Here is a 20,584-nt window from a genome sequence, read left to right on the forward strand (position 1 = left end):
AACAGAAGATTATAAATTCTTCGATGACCGTTTTCGGTTTACCAAATTCATTCAATATTTAAAATTAAAAACAAGTACGTGCGAATAATTACACAGAAATTGAATTTTGTCAGATCAGATTTTCTTACAAATTACTATTCGGCCTTATTGAAAGGTGTCTTCAAAGCGAGATATTTATTCTATGTCATCCTTTAATTATTTGTTGATTGTGGTAATTGCTTAATTTGGTTATTTTCTTTATTTTCATCTAAAACCCAAATTGGTTACATTATAAGAATTGTATAACGCATAGACAATGTATTTTACTGTTAGAAATATATACAATCATGGTCGAAATAATTAAAATACATTTTTGTTTATTTTTGTAATTTTTATTACATAGAATAATGTAATAAAGAATTGCATAAAAACCAGTTAGTGCGCTGGTCGGACGACTAATATATATATGTATATATACCCTGAACCAAACGTAAGATTTCATTTTCATTCCAATCTTGATCTATTGACTGATTTTGCCACTGCGTAAAGGTGACATCCATTTGTCAATATATACCAAAGGAAAATACTCTAGCAATGAAGCGGAGGATTGAGGGATGCATCCAAAATCGAAAACATTACAATGCTTTTTTTTAGCTTACAAAATCAATTCACCTTCTGAATGCACTAAATATCAATATACTCAATTGTATTACAATATTTTTAATGCAAAATCTTCTGTGTCCTTTTGAGAATCGAGTGTGTAATCGATTAATCGATTTATTTTCGCAAAGCCAGGACTTACATATTTTGGTACTTATTTGAATTCAATCTTTGATCTCAGAAAAATTTGTAATAAACCCCGTCTGTCCTCGTTTTAAGTATAAAATAAAAGCAAGCGGCGTGCATTTGTTTATATATAGTTATATAAAGTATATAGACTGGAATGCTTCAAACATCTCATTGACGCGGGGTCCAGGGTATTTCTTTGTCGGGCATTGCCGACATTAGAGCACTAATATGTTGTAGTTTTTTATATTTCTGTTGTGGCTTTATTTCCAATTTTTCGTGTCGATCGATACAGTTTCTGTTGTGTCTGGTAATTGGCATTACTAATGTGGAGCGTATGCCTATAAGTTGACTTAGATTATCAGTTTACTTTATGCATAAGTACATAGATATTTGCTTACTGAATTAGCCAATAAAATATAACAATGAAAATGTTTATAATTTTCTGTTTTAATTGTTTCAGTCAAACAAAGAGTTAAACGTAAATGTTCTTATCAATTGTAAAAATTTGACACATTGTCCTCTGTTTTAACAGATAAGGAACAAAAACATTGTATTAATGTAACTAACACATTTTCATTCATTGCTTAAAATATACAAATAGGAAATTTGCAATACACTGTCTTAAGGATATTTTGGCGGTTGACATATTCTTAAAAATTTATTGTAAAATTTTGTGATACAAAAAGTCTACGATTATAAATGTGTTATTTTTTGTTTGTTTATTAAAATGACATGATTATTTAGAGCATCACAGGGCTTTCTTATAAGCCCCGTGGCAGTTCTATAGTCATACGGAACTATCGCGTTTTATCATTAATGGAGTTTGGACGGTAACTTCATCGTCGGATTGGCTTTGTTCAATTGAGTTAATTACGTTGGCTGGTGCTCCAACAGGGACTCTGCCCGCCTGAGCCTGGGTCATGTGGTGTAACGCAATAGTTCGGCAACGAGATTGAGCAATTGCTTTGGACGTTGAAATCATAGAACTATTAGATACAGATGATGATGAGCCAGCATATTCCTCCGCCGCTTCTCGGGTAAGATGCAGATTAGACTTCTCCGATGTGGTCGGTAATTGATGAAATGTTGAGTTTAGAGCGACATGGCTTGTTGTGGCAACATTGGTCTTATATCTAGCCCAATCATTGCGATACGACTGACGGGGAAGCGTACATTGAGCAATGGCATTCGAATAAACATGTGGAGTTACATTCTGAAAATGATTTCAAATGTATTCGTTGTTAAGCACAAACCAATTACTGAAAATATATTTCATCTGTTTAAGTAGTCAATTCTTAATGGAAGCATAAAAACGGAAAGTGTGCGACGGTACGTAGGTTTTTATATCAGAGTATTCGAGTCGGATGAAAAACCAGTACGACGCCTAATCAAGCAATACATACATAAGTAGAAATGTGATTAAAATGTACTGTCTTAGACATTGTACAGCGTAATCTTTCAGTCACTATATTACTAGAAAGTACAGTACTCTTCTGCTACTAAGAATTGAAACCCTTGCCCGTACTTTAATTCTAAAGGGCATTCTAACATCAGCCATGACCGTGAAGTTAGCAGTGTTCCCCTTGGGTATCAGAATCCTTTCTGCTTATACCTCCTTAAGAAAATACTTACCACTGGTAAAGTTCTGATCGGTTGCTTCGCCGGATTCGGCCTGTCGCTTCGCAAGGTGCAAAAACCAATGTTATGAGCTGCACAGAAAACCCCATCTGAGGTATTCACACTCTGTTCCAAAGGAGCATTAACTAAAAGATTCCTCCGAGGGTTGCAGCTAGTCGTGTCGATTGTCGATATGAGCTGTCGCTTTCTGGCACATTCTCTCTACATTTAAAATAATTAGAAGCATGGTTTATTAATGGTAAGATACTCGATAAATAAATAATTTCAGGTCCCTTAAAAAATTTCGTTCTTGATCTGCGGATTGTTATATTTCTATTGGTATTATATTTTATTCCCAAAACATTTCTAGCCTAAAATATTACAATGACGGTAAAACTTGTGTAGTGCATTAGTGAAAATTGTTCACACTAATGAAAACCCCGCTTTGCAGCATTTATTTTCTTCGATTTGCTAAGCCTCTCAAATACATATATACGATACTATAGTATCGACATTTTCGCCTGACCGTACTATTTGTTAGCTTATATTCCAAACAATAATTCCGAGATTGAAATAGGGGAATAACTTGAATAAAAATTATACATTTATATTTATTATGTAACTCACTTGTTCATCATAATCAATCATTTCGGGCACTACATCTGGATTCCTGTCATCACTCTCGTCCATGTCTTTGCCGACGCTTTGAATGCTCGGCCCGGGCGACACATCTCTAGACTCACTGCCATTAGATACCGTCTTTTGTCGCCGTCTCGTACTAGCGGCGCATGGAATTCGCAGTGCAAGTACAATGGCGAAAATTGCAATGAAAACTGCCAGAGTCAATCCAATAGTCAGCGATATCATTGGCGAGAACAATAATTCAGCATGGGGCTTGTTCGCTGAAATAAAGAAATTGGGTATATGTTATTAATATTGCTGTACTCGTAGAACGAAAATATTTATGAGAACAAATCAATCAAGAATAGTTTCCATCATGCATTTTGGGCTTAATAGTATCACTAGTAAGACAATGATTAAATTTTTTTTAAAGGGTATCCTCTGTTAATTAGAGTACACATCACATTCGCGACTTGACTGTATTTTAAATAATATGTAAGGCAATGAAAAAATGTTCATTTTGATTGTATTGTATTTTAACTTACTTTGTTCAAATGTTAGCTGCTTTTCTGGCATTCTTAGCATAGCAGCGTTAATTATGGTTGGATCAGATCGCCCTTTTGAGTTAAATGCATAGATTGATAAAACGTATACATTCCCTGGAGCAAGGCCAGAAACTGTAAATCTTGGCACAGATGATGTGATATTTGCTTTTAGTTCCTGAAGAAAATGTGCAAATGTGATATTGATCATTATATTATAATAATATTATATATATTATTTTATTGAAGAGAATTGCATTTAAGAGAATTATGCATCATTTTCGTACTCACCTTTGTGTTTGCGTCCTGGAGCTCCAATATAAATAGTTGAGACAGGCCCCCATTAAAACCATCACTACAAGTTGCAGTGAGGGACGTCATAGAAATATTCAATAATGTGCAATTGTGCACCTGATCTGGTCGACCTATAAACAGTGAAATATTTCGAATATTTAAAATACTAGCATTCTAATTTCATACTAGTGCTTTACCTGCAGCAATAATGTGATAAATGCAGGGCACTCGTTGTCTGCCAATCTTATTGGTGGCTACACATAGCAGAGTCCCATAGTCCAGTTCGGTAACTGGAGTGTATGTTAGAACAGATGTTGTACCTAACACAGAACACTTGGGGTTACTGAAGGAAATAAATTATAGATAGATCGAAACTCACCTAGACGATATATGTGATTAGTCGCAACATCAATACTCTCTGCGGAATTGTTAAAAGTCCAACTGAAGTCAACTTCACGAGGATTCGCATCGACGACGCACTTTATTTGAGCTTCTTCATGCTTTGCAACACCATAAATTCTCGACTGGTTTTGAGCACATGTTGGAGCATCTAATTGGAAAAGAAAATGCTTTCAAATAAATGAATTATATATAATCCTTATAAGTAATAACAAGCAGCTCCTTAAAATAGATATACCAAAATACACCTTATATATATTAATCTTTTAATAACTTACATAAGATATTCAGCATGAAGGGCTCACTAATGCCTTCACCTTCTGCATTAAAGCCGACACAAGTATAATTGCCAGCGGTATCTCTAGTAACGCCTTGGAGAACCAACGAGTGGTTACTGATGATAACTCCTTGAGAAATATTGTGCAATAATGGTTCATTCTGGAAACAGAAATACAGTTTGATAAGTAAAGTTTTATTTCGCCCTAGTAGCAAGCACCAGAGTCAAGCCTGTGGCCTACTTGCTTGAGCTTGGGCTGATAAATAATTCTAATCACTGAGCAAGATCTCCTCAATATATAAAACTGTACTTACATTATGCCTCCATTCAATCCTGAACACCTGAGGATGGGCAACCACGAAACAGTCAAAATACACATCTGTTCCCTCACGTAAAGAATTAGCATCTAGCGATGTTCCCAACCTGACGTAAGCCTCAGGAATATCTGTAATGAAAATTAAATATTACATATAACAGTATTTATCTTACAAACAGTCACCATGACCAAACATAACCACATCCACTGATGTAACTCAAAGCGCATTTCAACTCTTATAGTCAGTCGTGATAATCAATGTTTTATTTTCTAACCGGCGAAATAATTAGGGTTACGTGATTAACGAGTTTTCGTATAGACCTCAGCTATCAATATCTTTAAGTTTATTGTTTTTAGCTTAATTACTACTCGTATATCTTCTTATTTGGGACTTAGTTGTGGACGATAAACGTCGAATCGCTGAAAAAGTGCACCTTCCTTAGTGGCAACGACATTTTCACTTTATATCATAAAAAAAATCCTTCTTACAAATACAAATAATTTGACTTACATTGAATATCCAATTTCCATCCATCCTCAAGCGGCTCAGAATTGATAGCATGATTATATGCCTTACACGATAGAAATTTCCCTGCATCGTTTTTGCTTAAATTTATTGAGAGTGTACTTGTGGTTTGATTTCCATCACTTGAGGTCTGTAATTAAGATTTAAGATAAAGCTCATGTATTTCATTAGAAAACGCACTGCAAGTAGATACCCCGGAAAAGATAAGCTATGACATTGACAGTGAAAATGCAACAAACGAAAAAAGTTGATACTTTCTCCGAATTTGTTTTGTGGTGAATCAAGTAAGAAGGCTCTAGTCGAGACTGCTCGACTGGGAGATACCCTGAACCCTCCAAGCTGATATTCGAATCATGCACACATTTATGCATTTATGCATACATGCATCCAAAAACACGCATAAGCCCGCGCTCTGCTAACTGCGCAGTAAGCAGCGACTGCGCTTGGGCTGCGCTGCAGAGTAGGCAATATTGTGAGAAATAATTTGTTCAATAATTTCTCTTATGAGAGATTATCTTCATAAAACTTTCTTACAAAATCTTTGTAACCATTAATACACCATATATACACAATGAATCTGAAGTCTCCAGATCTAATACTTAGTTTTACCACTATTCTCTGGTTAGTGGTACTACTCTAAAAAAAAAAAAAAAACAAATAAATTGATCGATTATTGTCGATAAAAAATATCGGATGAGTTATCGAAAAAATATGATAAAGTCGTACTACGTATGGTATACACGAGTATGCATGCGATATTTCTGTAACCCTTATATCTTCTGCGATCGACTGGCTCATACGGACGGACAGACGGACAGGACTATATCGACTTAGCTCGTTGCCCTGATCAAGAATATTTATACTTTATGATGTCTGCCATTATTCCTTATGCCTGTTACATACTTTTCACAAAAACATTTCCCATTTTCAATGGGTTCAGGGTATAAAAATTTGACCTAGAAGTAAAAGCACGAAGTAGATAGCTTAAAAAGGCTCCACCTATATTGGACAGCAGCCGACAGAGTGACAACTAGATTACGCACCGAAAACCATTTTCACCTAGCTCAACCATACAAAAAAACTCTTGTATGTATTTGTCAAAAGAGATTAACTTGCGAGTAACAAATCCATAAATTTCATTCAGATATAAAATGATTATTAATCGTAAATTCCACTTTTTCAAATTAATTTCTTCGCTTTATGTCAGTTTAAATGGATATATGGTTATAAAGAATAAAGTAGTATATAAAGTATAAAGTAGTAAAGTCACTTACGGTTTCGGTTGTCTTTTCCAATCGAACACCATTTTGCCACCATGTTATGACAGCTGGGGGCCTAGATCCGGCACTTTGGCATAGAAGATCATATCTGCGTCCAGCTGACAAAGGTTGATAAGCCCCAAGTAATCGAATATTCAATGGAGCAACTGTAAGTAAATGAAAATTCGAAAATATATTTAGTAAACAGAGCTTACCAACAGATATACGTGGCTCTCTTTTGAATTGAAGATAACGCATTTCTGCAAATTTCATGCTTTGGTCCTTAATATTATATATCAATTTTTTTAATTTTAATTTTTAAATTTAAGTACTATAGTTGAACTATGAATAATTGTCAAAGAAATAATATTACTTACAATTCATGTCAATTTGAACAACAGCTTCGACAACAGAAGCTCTGGGATGATTTACTGCTTTGCAAACGAGTTTAGAATTGAGATCGTTTCTTCCAAGTGGTCCAAGAACAATTTCATTTTGAAGAACTTTTCCGCCCGGCAAAATTGTAGTGGTGCTCGGTATTTCAACTCCATCCCTATACCACGTAATTGTTGGTGTTGGGTAGCCTAGGTGAATTAAGTTGCGCGAGCAGATTGTGCATTTAATAGGTATACAAATCCGAAGTAAAAATAAAAAGGTTTTACTAGATGTAACACGGCTTCTATTTGAGGTGTAAATTAAAGCTTAAGTTATTAAATCAAAATCAATTCCTAAGATATATTTATTTATAGTTTTTACACAAACAGAAACTTTGAGTTATTCACGTTCAATGAAATCTAGTTTTCAAAGATATTTTGCTTTTGAAATATGTCTCAGTTACAAGATAACGTAAAAGGAAGTGTGTGCCTTTTTCTATGCTTCTAGATAATTGTCCTGAGATCGCGACACTTACCTCCAATCACTTGGCACTTTAATGCAACGACGTCGCCTTCACTGTACGGGCCAACAACTGTTGAGCGCTCCACATTAGCTCCATCTCGGATGACAACTTGTTTAGGTGGAGCTGGAATTGAAATTTAAGAATATTTATTGGACATTGATCCTAAAGTCGATAAATTATCATTGTACTATCATCGATTGCTATCGATAAATGTTATATAATGAAAAAATAGAGACCAAAAATATGATAAAGTCGTGCGCATGCAGTTTAGCAGTAATGCGTGTTCCCTATTGTTCTTGTTACATATATCCCCTACATCATGCGTTTTTAGATATCGAGATTTCTAGTCTAAATCGAAAAATATCATTTCTGAGATACCAGATTTATTATTACTATGAAAATCATTTATCTGCTGATCCCAAAAATGCTTTCCATTGTAACGGGCTAAAACAACTTACTTATGACATTCAGCATTATGCGGGTATTATAAGTCTGAGCTCTTAGGAAATCGACTCGGCATCTATAGATTCCAGAGTCATTGGCATTCACTTTTTCAATTGAAAGTTTTCCAGGCTCGTTTTCAAACGCGAAAAATGCTCTTTCTCCGAACACCGTCTCATCGGACCATCTCTTTGGGGCTTTAGACATTCCGCCACGCATATCCACACTACATGAACAAAGTAATCGAAAGTTGAATACATAATTAATATAAATATGCTTTGAATATATTTTATCATTAAATAATAAATCTAAATAAATTTCAAACAGAAATATAAATTTAAGCACCTTATAATAAAATCATAGCGGGCTAATAAACTTTTGTGATGCACATATTTACCTGTATATTGGGGTACCTTTGTCATCTCGGTACCACAGAACTAAGACAGCTTCATCCCCTTCGTTAGTTGACACATTACAAGGGAGATAAACATTTTCGCCAATTAACGACTCTATCGTCTGAATGAAAGCTGAAAGAGATATGTAGAGGTAAAAAATAAATAAACAATGAAAATATAAATGATATGTGCTATGAATTTGGCCTTAAGGGCACATTCAAATTGTACTATAAAATTATTTTGAATATGCAAGAAAGCTCTAGTCAAGACTGCTCAACTAAGAGATACCCAGAGCTTGCAAAGAATAATGAATACGCGCATAAGCACGAGCTCTGCTAACTGCGACAGCACTTGGACTGTAGTATGTGTTACATTGTAAGATCATCTATCCACCTATTCTACTATCATTATTATTACCAAAATTTCAGAACGTGATAATAACATCAAACTTGTGTATTTGCCAAAGCATAAATTTCTAATATTTGTAATAGGGTTTATTCGAATTTGGGGCTTACAGGACTCGCTACCTAAAATCTAGTAATTAGAATATTTTGTATTCATTGCATTAATTTACACTGTAAATTTCAAGCTTTAACAGTATTCAAATAAGACTTTAAAATCAAAACCATTAACTCACTCATTTTGTTGTACAAAGCATAATGTGCAATCTCAATCAAGTAAATATTCTTATCACAGTTCAGTTGTACGAAATAGGATGTGGGCTCGGCGGCGTTTTATGGATATGTACGTATATGTAAATATGCCTATAGAGTTTCCTAATGCTGCTTCTAAAGATTATAAGCATCTTTTCAACTCATTCATTTGTTAAAACTTTCAAAGATTGGCCGTGAGAATTGCTGTTTTACGAAACGCTTGACCTTCTCTCAAAGGTCAAATAAACTCACGTTTGTTAAATTTTAGCCTTAAGTTGATCCAAATTATTTATTAAACAAATATGTTCCCGAATTTTCGCTTGTGCTTTGAATTAGGTTTATAAATTTAGCAGCGTTTCTCATTTAATTTGCATTAAATATAAATAATATATTTAAATCACAGTATTATAAATAAATTACAAGAGGCAAATCAACATCAGTTAATCTAAGGATGACACTAAGAAAGGTGAGCCTTCCACACTTTAGTCAAATGACAAATTTAGAATAAATAAATGCACTAATTTTTATCAATAGTAATTATTACATTATCAATTAAAAAATACACACTTACCGTCTTTCATTCCAAGAATTGATTTTATAAAACAGAAGATAAATAGAAACTGGAAAGACTTTTTCATGTTTTTGTTGCAGTTCATTTAATCACTTGAATATTATTCAATTATTTGCCACATTCACTAATTAATCCGTTAAGAAGAAAGATTAGTTTAGATAATTGGTCGCTGAATAATGTATATATGAATAAATATGTTTATTAAGTGATGAAAAGAGTATGTTGTTAGTCCTGGGGATAGAGAGAACATGAACTCGATCCAATTCCAAACTGTTCTTAATAAAAAACTATTTTATACGTTCATCTATGTGGTTAATTGGTTTTTTTATACGATCCACGCTTAGGTTTATAGGAAAAGAAAACTAAATAGACAGAGGGTGCTCGATCGACTCGGCTATTTTTATTGCGCAAAAGTAAACCCCGTACAGTGGGGCTGCATGACAAAAATCGTACAAAAAATAAAAAGCGATTTTCCTTCTTTTTTTGTAAATGTCAAAAATTGTAAATTGTCAAAAATGTATTCTTATTACTTCTGCAATGGAACATGAGCAAAAGCTCCACCGTGCCCCGCCTTCTGCATTACTTGGGTCGCAATTCGATTAATAAAGGAAGCCCCATCAAATTTAATACTCTTACAGATGTATTCAAGCGGTAGACAAATTATAATAACTCTGGAAAATTGCCAAGAAAAAAACTTATTGTATAAAACCAGACTTGCCCAAATTATATATACATATGTATAAGCTTCTATACAATATTAAGTATGTTAGAGAATTGAAGTTACGAAGCGTATAAGCAACTAAACATCATAACTTCTTGAGAATGTGGATAACTAGGAATAAACTTTGAGCAAACACAGCTGCAGGATATACATATGTGTATGTATATCCATGTATAAAGTTGTCGGCTTCATTACTGGAGGATCTTATAAAGTAAATGAAGAAACTTTGTCTGTCGGGTCCAATAGTTTTATATAAATATATTTATATCTATACATACATATATACACATGTATACATATATGATAAAAGTAAATATAATAGATGCTGCTGACTATCAAGATAGCAATTTGGACAGTCTGCTTTAGTTTCATTGTTGATTTGTAGCAATAATTACTGTTATAATGCATGACCTGCCCTGACCTTACTTAATAAAAGTTCAAAAGTAGAAAGGTCGCTAAAGACAGTGTATGTATGTATATATGTACATATATATAATTGAGTATATTTGTGCATACATACATCTTCTTCTATTCATATTCATTTGCACAAGTATAGATATGTATTCACATACATATATGTGTATTTGTGTATAAGTATGGGTATGTGTATAGGAATGTGTATAGGTATGTGTATAGGTATGTGCATAGGTATGTCTATATGTAGCTATTACTTGGCATTTTAGATATATGCATGTGTATATATGTTTGTATGTAAGAAAACTTTTATTTGATTGATAACGCCTACATGTATTACTGCCAGGGGATTTTATGTCAGTTATATTAGTTTTTAGCAATGATTATACCGGTAAATACGCACACATAAATTTGGCACAGCATCTCGAAATATTCATTCGAAACTATGATTTGAGATCTTAATGATAATATGCATATTTTTAGTTATTTATCTAGATGGAAAACACTTTGATTATATGCGAGCACGACATTACTTTCGAGATTTTATTAATACTTAAGGTGATTTTTACTAGTCTATCATATTTTTTCTGGGTCTCATTTCAGAATCGCAACTTTGTATTTGAGCACAAGATTTCACGTAAGTTGAGCATTTGGCCAGCTGGTTTAGCTATAAAAGTACATAGTTCTCGACTTCAACGTCTTTATTATATTATATTCCTTTTTCACTCTCAAAATTGTGCAAATAACTTTCCGAGCACTACTTCAGTCGAACTTTGTGAAAATCCTGCTAAACTGACGCATGCGCTTTTCCGGCCATTCGGATGGAAACATGAGAAAGGAAACTGAGCAAGGCGTATACATACAAATGCGCGAACTGTGCTGAGTGCACACCTCTTTCATTTCAGATTTCAGCTCTTCAATTCCAGATTTCAATCTTTTTAAATAAATATTAAATATGATTTGCATTCATTATTAATATTTTAGCTTTGACTTTATTGTTTTATTCATTTTCTCTGAAAAGATAAGTTTTCAGATTTTAAGTTACAAATTAATATAACAATTTAATATATTTATTAATTTAAATTATGAAACGTTTATAACTATATAATAACATTTTACAAAATTACAATTACTATTACTAGCTAAAAACAACCAACTTCATAATAATAGAGCTCTAATAAAATATTTACAATATACTATCCTGTTACTTCTGAGCAAATACTGGCGATAGCCAGAATTGATTACAGTTGACAGATTGACCCACTCGAAAATTCCGTTGCTGTTGTTCATGTAGGCGTGGTTCCCCACGAGATCGTGCAAAATCAGGATAAAATTTATACTTTACTGTATAACACTGACGTAATCTTTCGATTCGAATTAAAAAATATATATGTATCAAGGAAGACAAGTTTGTCTGTTGTGCGTACAGTGTTCTTGGATGCATGCGAATTAATCACATCAATTCCATTTCTAAAAGTAAAATCACACAGGTTAATACTATGAAAGAAGACTGATATAATCAAAATTAGTAGAATGGCAAAAATATGGGAAGAAGTAAAGGTACAGAAAACCATAAGTAAATTAAAAGAAAGGGGTAACAGTGCCAGAAAGAGTAAAGAGAGGAAAAACAGTCGCTCCAGAGCGGATTATTTTGGGATCAGCATTATTGTATTATTCCATTTCAATATCATTTTATTAGTTGGCCATTCCAAAGTAAACAAGTAAGAAAGCTCTAGTCGAGACTACTCGACTACGAGATCCCCTGAACCCTTGGAGTAATAGCTATTTCAATAATTTTTCGCGTCTTTCAGCTTACACAAGAAACACGCACACACACACACACACACACACACACACACACACACACACGCACGCACACACAGGCATACATACACACACATACATACACACACATACACACACATACACAAACAATTACATACATATACACACACAAGCATAAACACGCATGGGCGGCAGTGAGCGCTTACTATGAGAATTTAATTGCTTAATAACTGGACGTACGATCTTCATGAAACATTCAGATTATGATTATAACATGGATATGCATGTAATTGCCGAAGGACAAGTCTCTAGTATTTGAAATACGCTTTTTACAAAAGTGAGGGTGAGGGGGTGAATTTAAGGGTGGGGGGTAAATTTTAACAAAAAACGAAATTGTATAAATTGCATATAAGCATACATTAAAAATTTGGAGACTCTAGCAATAAAGGTGTAGAAGATATAATATTATAACTGGTTTTCGATAAGGTTTTTTATCGATAAAAAAAAGATCGGGATGAGTTATCGATTTTTAATGATAAACTTGATATGCGCGCTGTAATTACGGACATTTAAAAAAAAATTGAAGTCTCTAGCTCTTATATCTTCTGAAATCGACGCGTTCATACATACGGACAGACGGATAGACGGACAGACGGACGGACGGACAGACGGACAGACAGACGGACAGGGCCCAATCAACTCAGCTCGTCGCCCTGATCAAGAATATATATACTTTGTGGGGTCTGCCACGCCTCCTTCTGCCTGTTACATACATTTCAACAAAACCATTATACCCTGATTTCCCATTGAAAATGGGTTCAGGGTATAAAAATTGAAAATGACGAACCGCATTCTATAGGGTATGGATGCTGCAATATGTTGATGAAAATACGAAAGTGTGTAAAAGAAGAAAGTTTATAACAATGATCTATTGCAATAATAATTAGAGATTTATTACACTTTTATTCAATTTTGAGCTTACAAGTTTAATTAATTCAATATCTACTGTATCGAATCTTTACTGTACATGACATCAAATATATGTATACATTAATGTCTTACACAGAACTAAAACAAAAGGAATACAATGAAACAAATTTAAGTATCAAAATGAATTTGTAAAAGTAAAAACCATATTTATAAAATATATACTAGGTTCAATTCGCAGTTTCACATGCATCAACCCAATCATTATATACGTCGATGGGTTCTGACAAAAAGTTAATTCCAGTTTGAAAGTCCTCTAGACAAACGCGACATGTTATTTTAGCGGTATTCCGGCCCTTGTCCCTGTAAAGGTGCATTAATACAAAGAACAAATTTCAAAATATACGTACAAATTACATTTTTACTTCGCATGACTTTTCGTGATTACAAAATGGACAATTAAACTGCTGATCCAGTGGTTCGATGTTCTTGCGTTTAGGTGGAGGTTTTCTCTTAGATTTTCTTCGTCCCATATTTAATTAGGGTACTCTATTTTAATTAAATTGATAGCACTACAATTAATTTATCGTGTATTAAGAAAAAATTAATGAAAAACCTGCATTGTTGCCAGCGAAATAGAGATGTGAGATACATCAAAACAACCGGCAATCATTGCAAAATTAATATATCGATAGATACTTATCGATATTTGACTAAATTAACCCTTATGTATCGCCACTGACCAAACAACACAGATGTTGCGGCGTGGAAAAACGTTGCTCTACATGTCTAGTCTATGTGTTGTTTGGTCAGTGGTATCGCTTGAATTATTTGAATGCAGTTATTATTAAGCAGTCCTAAGACTGCTGACACTGACCAGAGAACACATAGACATGTAGTGTGTTCTCTGGCCAGTGCTGCTGAATATGATCACTTTGGTCAGTGATAACTCTTCGGCTGGTATACAAATATAGCGCTTTACATCTCAGAGCACGTTTTGGGGGAAACCTTTTTTATATATTACAATAAATTAAATCGTAATCAGCTCAACAAAGTCCTACAAACCCTTTGTTAATATTGAATTATTTAACATGAATGTAATCTTAAAAACATTGGAGATCGCAATAATCATTATCTTATTAAATGAAGAATATCATTTAACGGAAAGAACTTGCGATTTTATACATATGTATGTATTTTACAAATAAAATGTATACAAAATTTGCTTAGAATATTTTGCATGCTTTATAAAATATATATATTTGCTTGCGTATCGCAATCGCAGTTTATATAACTCTACATCTCGAATATAAACGAATAAAGTATTTTCTGCTAATATTACGAAAGTAATGAGATCAACATCACTCAATATTTCATAGAGCTCTTTGCTGTAATAAAATGCGCCCGTTGGAAAAATGATACAATAATTAATGTATACACAATTTTTAATATGTATTTCAATTTGGGCTGGAACATAAGTGTATTTAACGCTTCCTATGCATATGCTCGCGATTCTTGCGCTTCCAGGCAGCACGACGTGATCCGCCAATGGTTTGCGAGTATCTGTAGCCCTTGCCGATGCCGCGAGAGCTCTTGCCAGCTGAAGTCAGACCACGGAGCTCACGGTGCTTGTGCACGTGCTTGCAGATCCAGTTGACCTTGGGGTCACGGCAAATGGCGTTGTGATGGATGTCCACCAAAATGACCTCGAAGTATTTGTATGATGCGTCCTGGGCCACCCAGTAAGAATTCAAAACGCGCAGACCACCAAGTCTCCTACCAACACGTTCCTAGAAAACAAATAAATGCAAGTTTGTTAACATACTGTTCCAAATTATAGACTTTTTCAATTGAGTAATAAAGTCAGACATCTAAGGAAGTTCGAAAATCATTATTTATCACGAAGCAAGTGATTATCATCATGAAAAATCCATTTCTCCATAATATGCGAATGTATACTTACTTCAGCAATAGACTGGAGTCCACGGTAAGGCTTCAGTTGGTTGACACCATGGCTCTTGGGCTTGCCATAGGTGCAGCCCTTGGGCACTGGGCGCTTGCGGCCACCACGGCGCACACGAATTCTATAAATAACAAAACCTTGCTTTGCACGGTATCCCAGACGACGTGCCTTGTCGGGACGGGTTGGTCTCGGCGAGCGGTGCAATTTCGTCAATTGACGATACTGCCACACGCGGATGCGAAGCAGGTAACGCATAACATCACTCTGCTTCTTCCTATACAACTCTTGCATATACCGGTAGGCACCCATGTCCAAAGATTGATAGACCTAGCAACAAATGGAATTTGTTATTAGTATACATAATAACGTGTCACATCATTGGTCTATTAAAATGAATGTTGTTTGGTTGTTCCGTGAACCTTAAACAAACAAAAGACTACTTTAATTAATCGGAATACGTCAAATATTCTCTGATTAGATCTACAGATTTTTCAGCTCTCCATAATCTTCCTTTGCGCAATACGGCATAAAGAGTGGTGCATGGAAATATCATCATATTGAAATCGATCGTAAATCTAGTCTTTAACCAATAGCTGCATTTACCTGTTAAGCAGAAAAATAATAATATTAATAATAAGTCGAATGATGGTTTCAAAAAACCGAGTTTTATTTGGCACATTAGTGATTGACACCCACCTTTAAAGCCGACCAAAATCCAAAAGACGGAAGTCTGACAACTTGACAGTAAGACTCTCTTACAGAGTTGCTTTGAAAATGGGAATCGACATTCACATGCAAAGCATAAAAGCAATGACTGTTATGAAACAGTGAAATCGAACAGCAGTTGACAGAAATATGTGAAACCTTTATATATCAAATCATTCATATGATTTGTGAATTAATAAGTCTTAAATCAATTTTTAATCTAATCAATAATCAATATAATAAATTTAATATAGACAATGTTGGAAAATGTATCGGTATATCCTATTCTTTTTTATGGAATAACAAAACTGAGATTGTCGACTCAACCCAACTCCACCGTTCCGTTCCATATCTAGATTCATTTGAACTAAAAAATGACAATTTGCTGCGATAGGCGCGATATAATCAAATATTAAAAATTTTAATAATATAATGAATGAATCATGAAGAGCGTCAATGCTGACATCTTTAAGTTCAAATAAATAAAAAAAAAACGTAATCGTATTTTGTAAAAGTACAAGCTAATTTCATAAACGTGAGCATTGTTTCAATGCCGTTTCTTCACATTTCTAAAGTTGATTTGCCCTGCTAACTAACTATTATTATGTCGGCTATTAGTCAAAATTATCCATACCTATAAAACCGATTTGTATTTAAGCAGAGTGTCTACCAATATTACTTGACAATATCTAACGAATTGGGGACAAGCACGCTAGCAATGTGTTTAATATTTTTTCTTCATTGGCTCCACTCTTATCATTGCCCAACGTTTGCAATTAGTATTAAGTGGATGGCTCGAAGAGTATTTCAGTTCTTCGGTTTCTTATCAATAATTTGTAAACAACCCCGTTTTTAATGAATTTGATGCATTTGGCTATTTCAAAACCTGAAAAAATAATACACATTTTTTAGATAAAGATAAGAGCGATATTTAAGGTTTTTTTTCCTGACATATTTATTGAAGACTAATATGCAAATCCTTTATTTTAAATTATATTATAAGTCTTGCAAAATTTTAATTCTACATAAATAATAAAAGATGCTTGCAACCACTCGCCAAGCAACTTTAATTCGGACCACGCGCACGCTGATTTTGAGATGTTAATTACAATTCATCATGGCCATTTTCTTCTGAATCGGACTTCGCGTCGGCATTTTCCTCATCATCGTCGTCATCATCCTCATCCTGATTGTCTGCGTTCTTTTTCGACTCCTCTTCATCCTTCTTCCTCTGGACTTCATCCTGCAGTTCCTTCATTTTCTTCTCGCCAGCTTGCGTGTCCTTAACGCCAGCTGCTGTCTTGGCTGCCAGTTCGATGTCATCAGTGATGAGGACATTGTCGAATATCGTGCCTGACTTAACTTGCCACAAATCGAAGCCCAATGTGCAGATCTCATTGCGCAGATAGAGATTATCGTCTGGACTATATTCAGGATTGTCGATTTCTGGATGCTCCCATGCGCCCTTATAGTTGGGATTGTCCAATTGCTTAGGCTGCCATTCGCCCTTGTATTCAGGATTGTCTACCATTGGTGGCTCCCATTCGCCATCCATTTCATCGTCCCAATCCTCAGGCTTGGTGGCATCGGGATCTGGAATGTGCTGTGGCTTGTCCCAATCTTCGGGCTTCTTGTCGTCTGGGTCAGGAATGGTTGCCTGTTGAGCAAATACACATATTGATTTTAATTTTAATGTCAACGAATCTTAAATATCCTATTCATTTGAATATATTCATTTAAATATATCATATAAAAGAACTTTCCGCTAATTACATTTCTACAACTTGATAATAAAACTTTCAACTCATTTTTCAACCCATTTTACGACCAGAACCAATTGAGAAATGTTTTGATTTTGCACTTTGACTATATATAGTACAGATATATATGTATGTATATCTATATGTTCAGTCTATGTTCATGTGGGTCTCTATATATGACACATGGGTCTTGGATACTTAAATGACTCAGAGTTCAGAATTATCTAGTAAACAATTCAATTTTTTAATTACTGATAACACGTCACTTCAAAGAAAAAACAAAAAACGGACAATAATCAATATTAACTAATTTGATAGCATTTGTGGTACTCAAAGAAACTAATAATGATTATGTTTTATCAAATCTTACCCTATCGTCCCAGTTATCTGGTTTGCTTGCGTTGGGATCCTTAATCTTTTTGGGCGCCAAGAAGTCCCAGTCATCTTCAAGGTTTCCAGACTCCACCTTCTCATTGTCGATCAGCACCTCATAGGTGTTGTCGGGCTTAATAATTAGAGTGTAGAAATGGGTATAGACGTCATCCTTGCATCTGATATCCTTGTTGATCAAATGATTTTTGCCCTTATAGCTGAGAATAACATGCACTTTCTTGGTACCGGGCCCACAGATATCGGGTCCGAACATAATCTCGTAGGGCGACTCGCCATGCATATCAGTCTGGTCCAGGGAGCAGTCGAACAGCTTCACATAACCGCCTCCACAATCGATATTCTGCTCATGCTTCACAGAGAACTGAATTACTAATGGTTTATCTTTATTTGAGAAGGCGTCGAACTTTCTGGATAACGCATAGAATCGAGCGTCCTGTGATGTTTGGATGCCTGAAGGAAATGTGAATTGTATTCATTTATTAATTGTTGTTGTTAATATGTTTGCATATATACACACACACACAAATACATAAATACATACATACTCACATACACATGTACTTAAGACATATATGTATGTACATATGTACACATGCATGCATGTATGAAAGTATGTAAGTATAAACCGTTTACTTACCTTTATCTGCTTCAGCATCGTTGAAGAATGAGCCTGCTGAGTGAATAAATTTGCCGAACTCCTTGCCAGGATGTTTACTGTAGACCCATTCGTCTTTCCAATTTTCTGCAGAATATACAGATATAGACCAAACTCACGTTAACCACAATTATTTCATTATACATTATTATACACGTTTACCATTTTCGAATTTTTCCTCGAAAAATACTTCGCAATTTACAAATCCTATTGTAAATAGTGCAACAATTGCCTTAAAGTACATGATGAACGCGTGTTACTTCACCAAACTCCCGAAACAAACTTGTTCTACTGACTGAAGCAATATGTATATTTGCTCACAAACGCCGGCCCGGCTCTGTGGAGCAAATGGAAAACGTATGAGAGAGACAAATACAGTTTATTCATAAAATCGCTGGAACGTTTTTATTGGATACATGTGGACCAATCACATTTCTCTACGTATCAAAAGTGTTGTAAAATAGCTCAAATTTATTCGATAATCAGCCTAATTTATCGACGTAAAATTCATATGCCTAGTATGGTGCTAATTTTTATTTATACATATATGATGAACAGGTAGTGTATTTTTTATGATATTTATATGAAATAGCCATTATAAATGAAAATGTAATTATTAAAAATATCAAAATTTTCATTTTTAGTCTAAGAATATCTAAATACATAAATATGTATCTTCAGTATCCCTTTGTTCTCTTATAAGTGCACCATGTGCCTCATTTAGGGCTGCCCCCTTTAATGGATTTGGCATCGTAAAGAAATATTTTCCTGCATAGTGCATTGATTTAATATAATGGTTAAGTGTCCGGATCGGAATTTGCTCTGCCAGATACTTGGAAATTATAATTATTAAAAGAAATCGATAATATGCAAGTATTTAAGCCAATCAATCACATGCTTTTATTAATAACTGATATATGACCAATCTCATATAGATATTCTGTGAATATATGGCGCATCATAAAAAATGGAAACTGTTTCCCATATTGTCGATATTTTCAATTGATCATCAATTAGTCATTTTTTAAAATCTATAATAAATGGAATGTACAATTCTCTAGCTAGGAAGACTAGGCAGATATTATTTAATAACTGAAATTCGATACCGATAATATAAGCGTTCACCAGATGAGCAGCGAGAGAGTGAGAGAGAGAGAGAGAGAGCAGTGAAAAAAGGGATAAAAAAAATTAAATCAGTTTAATACCTTTTCTATTTTACTATATATCATTTCTTAATCAAATAATCAGTTCGTGATAATGCCATTCACATGTATCTGTTCGCCAAAGCAGTGTTCAGTATATAAGAACGTCTTCGCTAATTTTTACAAATGATCGATCTTTCTCGATATTAAGCAAATGAACTAAGTGATCACAATAGAATTATAACATCGCACTGCGCTTTGGATACAAGAGTGTTCATTTAAAATAGAGATGGGAATAGGGATGAAGAACCGCTTAAGATTGGACTAATGCATTGTGTTGAAAAAATGTAATAATGCCACCTATACATATACCTATACATTTTCTCACGATCAATCGGTGTCCCGGGGTATTATTACAAAATCAGCTAATGGGCCGATCTACTAAATCCCACCTATCGTTCGGTACCGAATTCTTAATCTAGATCATGACCAAATGGAGCCTTTCCAGTTACATATTGGTTATACAGTAGAATCCGGTTATA

At 34.4% G+C, this 20,584-nt stretch overlaps 4 protein-coding genes and 1 non-coding gene across 7 annotated transcripts; all 5 read right to left on the reverse strand.

The window, feature by feature from the left end:
• Window positions 1-219: 219 nt before the first annotated feature.
• side-VII (sidestep VII transmembrane protein) lies at window positions 220-9,701 on the reverse strand. Its single transcript, XM_018000242.2, has 16 exons — window positions 9,578-9,701; window positions 8,356-8,485; window positions 7,976-8,184; window positions 7,530-7,640; window positions 6,997-7,203; window positions 6,635-6,786; window positions 5,346-5,490; window positions 4,833-4,963; window positions 4,520-4,679; window positions 4,222-4,392; window positions 4,040-4,162; window positions 3,840-3,973; window positions 3,552-3,726; window positions 3,013-3,287; window positions 2,401-2,607; window positions 220-1,981 (listed from the first exon to the last, which is right to left on the reverse strand). The coding sequence occupies exons 1-16, from the start codon at window positions 9,660-9,662 to the stop codon at window positions 1,556-1,558; spliced, it is 2,841 nt and encodes a 946-aa protein (XP_017855731.1). The 5' UTR covers window positions 9,663-9,701; the 3' UTR covers window positions 220-1,555.
• A 3,727-nt stretch (window positions 9,702-13,428) lies between these two features.
• On the reverse strand, window positions 13,429-14,165 carry LOC108620986 (transcription elongation factor 1 homolog). Of its 2 annotated transcripts, none has more exons than XM_089462815.1 (3): window positions 14,045-14,165; window positions 13,842-13,973; window positions 13,429-13,787 (listed from the first exon to the last, which is right to left on the reverse strand). In XM_089462815.1, exons 2-3 carry the CDS (start codon window positions 13,955-13,957, stop codon window positions 13,655-13,657), a joined length of 249 nt encoding a protein of 82 aa, XP_089318941.1. In that variant the 5' UTR covers window positions 13,958-13,973; window positions 14,045-14,165; the 3' UTR covers window positions 13,429-13,654. The 2 variants fall into 2 exon arrangements, with proteins under 2 accessions (XP_089318941.1, XP_017873532.1); XM_018018043.2 differs by having other exon boundaries at window positions 14,041-14,143.
• Window positions 14,166-14,851: 686 nt separating this feature from the next.
• On the reverse strand, window positions 14,852-16,238 carry RpL15 (ribosomal protein L15). 2 transcript variants are annotated; one of them, XM_018018040.2, is made up of 3 exons: window positions 16,084-16,238; window positions 15,388-15,714; window positions 14,852-15,214 (listed from the first exon to the last, which is right to left on the reverse strand). In XM_018018040.2, exons 2-3 carry the CDS (start codon window positions 15,694-15,696, stop codon window positions 14,909-14,911), a joined length of 615 nt encoding a protein of 204 aa, XP_017873529.1. In that variant the 5' UTR covers window positions 15,697-15,714; window positions 16,084-16,238; the 3' UTR covers window positions 14,852-14,908. The 2 variants fall into 2 exon arrangements, with proteins under 2 accessions (XP_017873529.1, XP_089318940.1); XM_089462814.1 differs by lacking the exon at window positions 16,084-16,238 and having other exon boundaries at window positions 15,388-15,738.
• LOC149270874 (small nucleolar RNA Me18S-Gm1358) lies at window positions 15,873-15,951 on the reverse strand. Its single transcript, XR_016268811.1, has one exon. It is a non-coding gene; the product is annotated as a small nucleolar RNA Me18S-Gm1358 (small nucleolar RNA).
• Window positions 16,239-17,022: 784 nt separating the features above from the next.
• On the reverse strand, window positions 17,023-19,327 carry Calr (calreticulin). The gene is made up of 4 exons (XM_018018037.2): window positions 19,063-19,327; window positions 18,883-18,987; window positions 18,223-18,695; window positions 17,023-17,749 (listed from the first exon to the last, which is right to left on the reverse strand). The coding sequence occupies exons 1-4, from the start codon at window positions 19,142-19,144 to the stop codon at window positions 17,198-17,200; spliced, it is 1,212 nt and encodes a 403-aa protein (XP_017873526.1). The 5' UTR covers window positions 19,145-19,327; the 3' UTR covers window positions 17,023-17,197.
• Between the last annotated feature and the right edge of the window lie 1,257 nt (window positions 19,328-20,584).

This window comes from Drosophila arizonae, chromosome 2, assembly GCF_054131065.1.
Source record: "Drosophila arizonae isolate 15081-1271.41 chromosome 2, UAZ_ARI_1.0, whole genome shotgun sequence".
Taxonomy (NCBI): domain Eukaryota; kingdom Metazoa; phylum Arthropoda; class Insecta; order Diptera; family Drosophilidae; genus Drosophila; species Drosophila arizonae.

Bases quoted from the DNA above. Each gene is read 5' to 3' on its own strand.
- side-VII (XM_018000242.2), bottom strand. From the start codon at position 9,662: ATGAACTGCAACAAAAACATGAAAAAGTCTTTCCAGTTTCTATTTATC. The intron at 6,787-6,996 runs GTAAGTAATATT...ATTTACTTACAG, and splicing joins TGTTCAAATTGACATGAATT to TTGCTCCATTGAATATTCGA. The intron at 4,964-5,345 runs GTAAGTCAAATT...TTTTCATTACAG, and splicing joins ATGGAAATTGGATATTCAAT to ATATTCCTGAGGCTTACGTC.
- LOC108620986 (XM_089462815.1), bottom strand. From the start codon at position 13,957: ATGGGACGAAGAAAATCTAAGAGAAAACCTCCACCTAAACGCAAGAAC. The intron at 13,788-13,841 runs GTAATTTGTACG...GCACCTTTACAG, and splicing joins AAGTCATGCGAAGTAAAAAT to GGACAAGGGCCGGAATACCG.
- RpL15 (XM_018018040.2), bottom strand. From the start codon at position 15,696: ATGGGTGCCTACCGGTATATGCAAGAGTTGTATAGGAAGAAGCAGAGT. The intron at 15,215-15,387 runs GTAAGTATACAT...TTTGTTTTCTAG, and splicing joins GACTCCAGTCTATTGCTGAA to GAACGTGTTGGTAGGAGACT.
- Calr (XM_018018037.2), bottom strand. From the start codon at position 19,144: ATGTACTTTAAGGCAATTGTTGCACTATTTACAATAGGATTTGTAAAT. The intron at 18,988-19,062 runs GTAAACGTGTAT...TATATTCTGCAG, and splicing joins CGAGGAAAAATTCGAAAATG to AAAATTGGAAAGACGAATGG. The intron at 17,750-18,222 runs GTAAGATTTGAT...TTTGCTCAACAG, and splicing joins CAGATAACTGGGACGATAGG to GCAACCATTCCTGACCCAGA.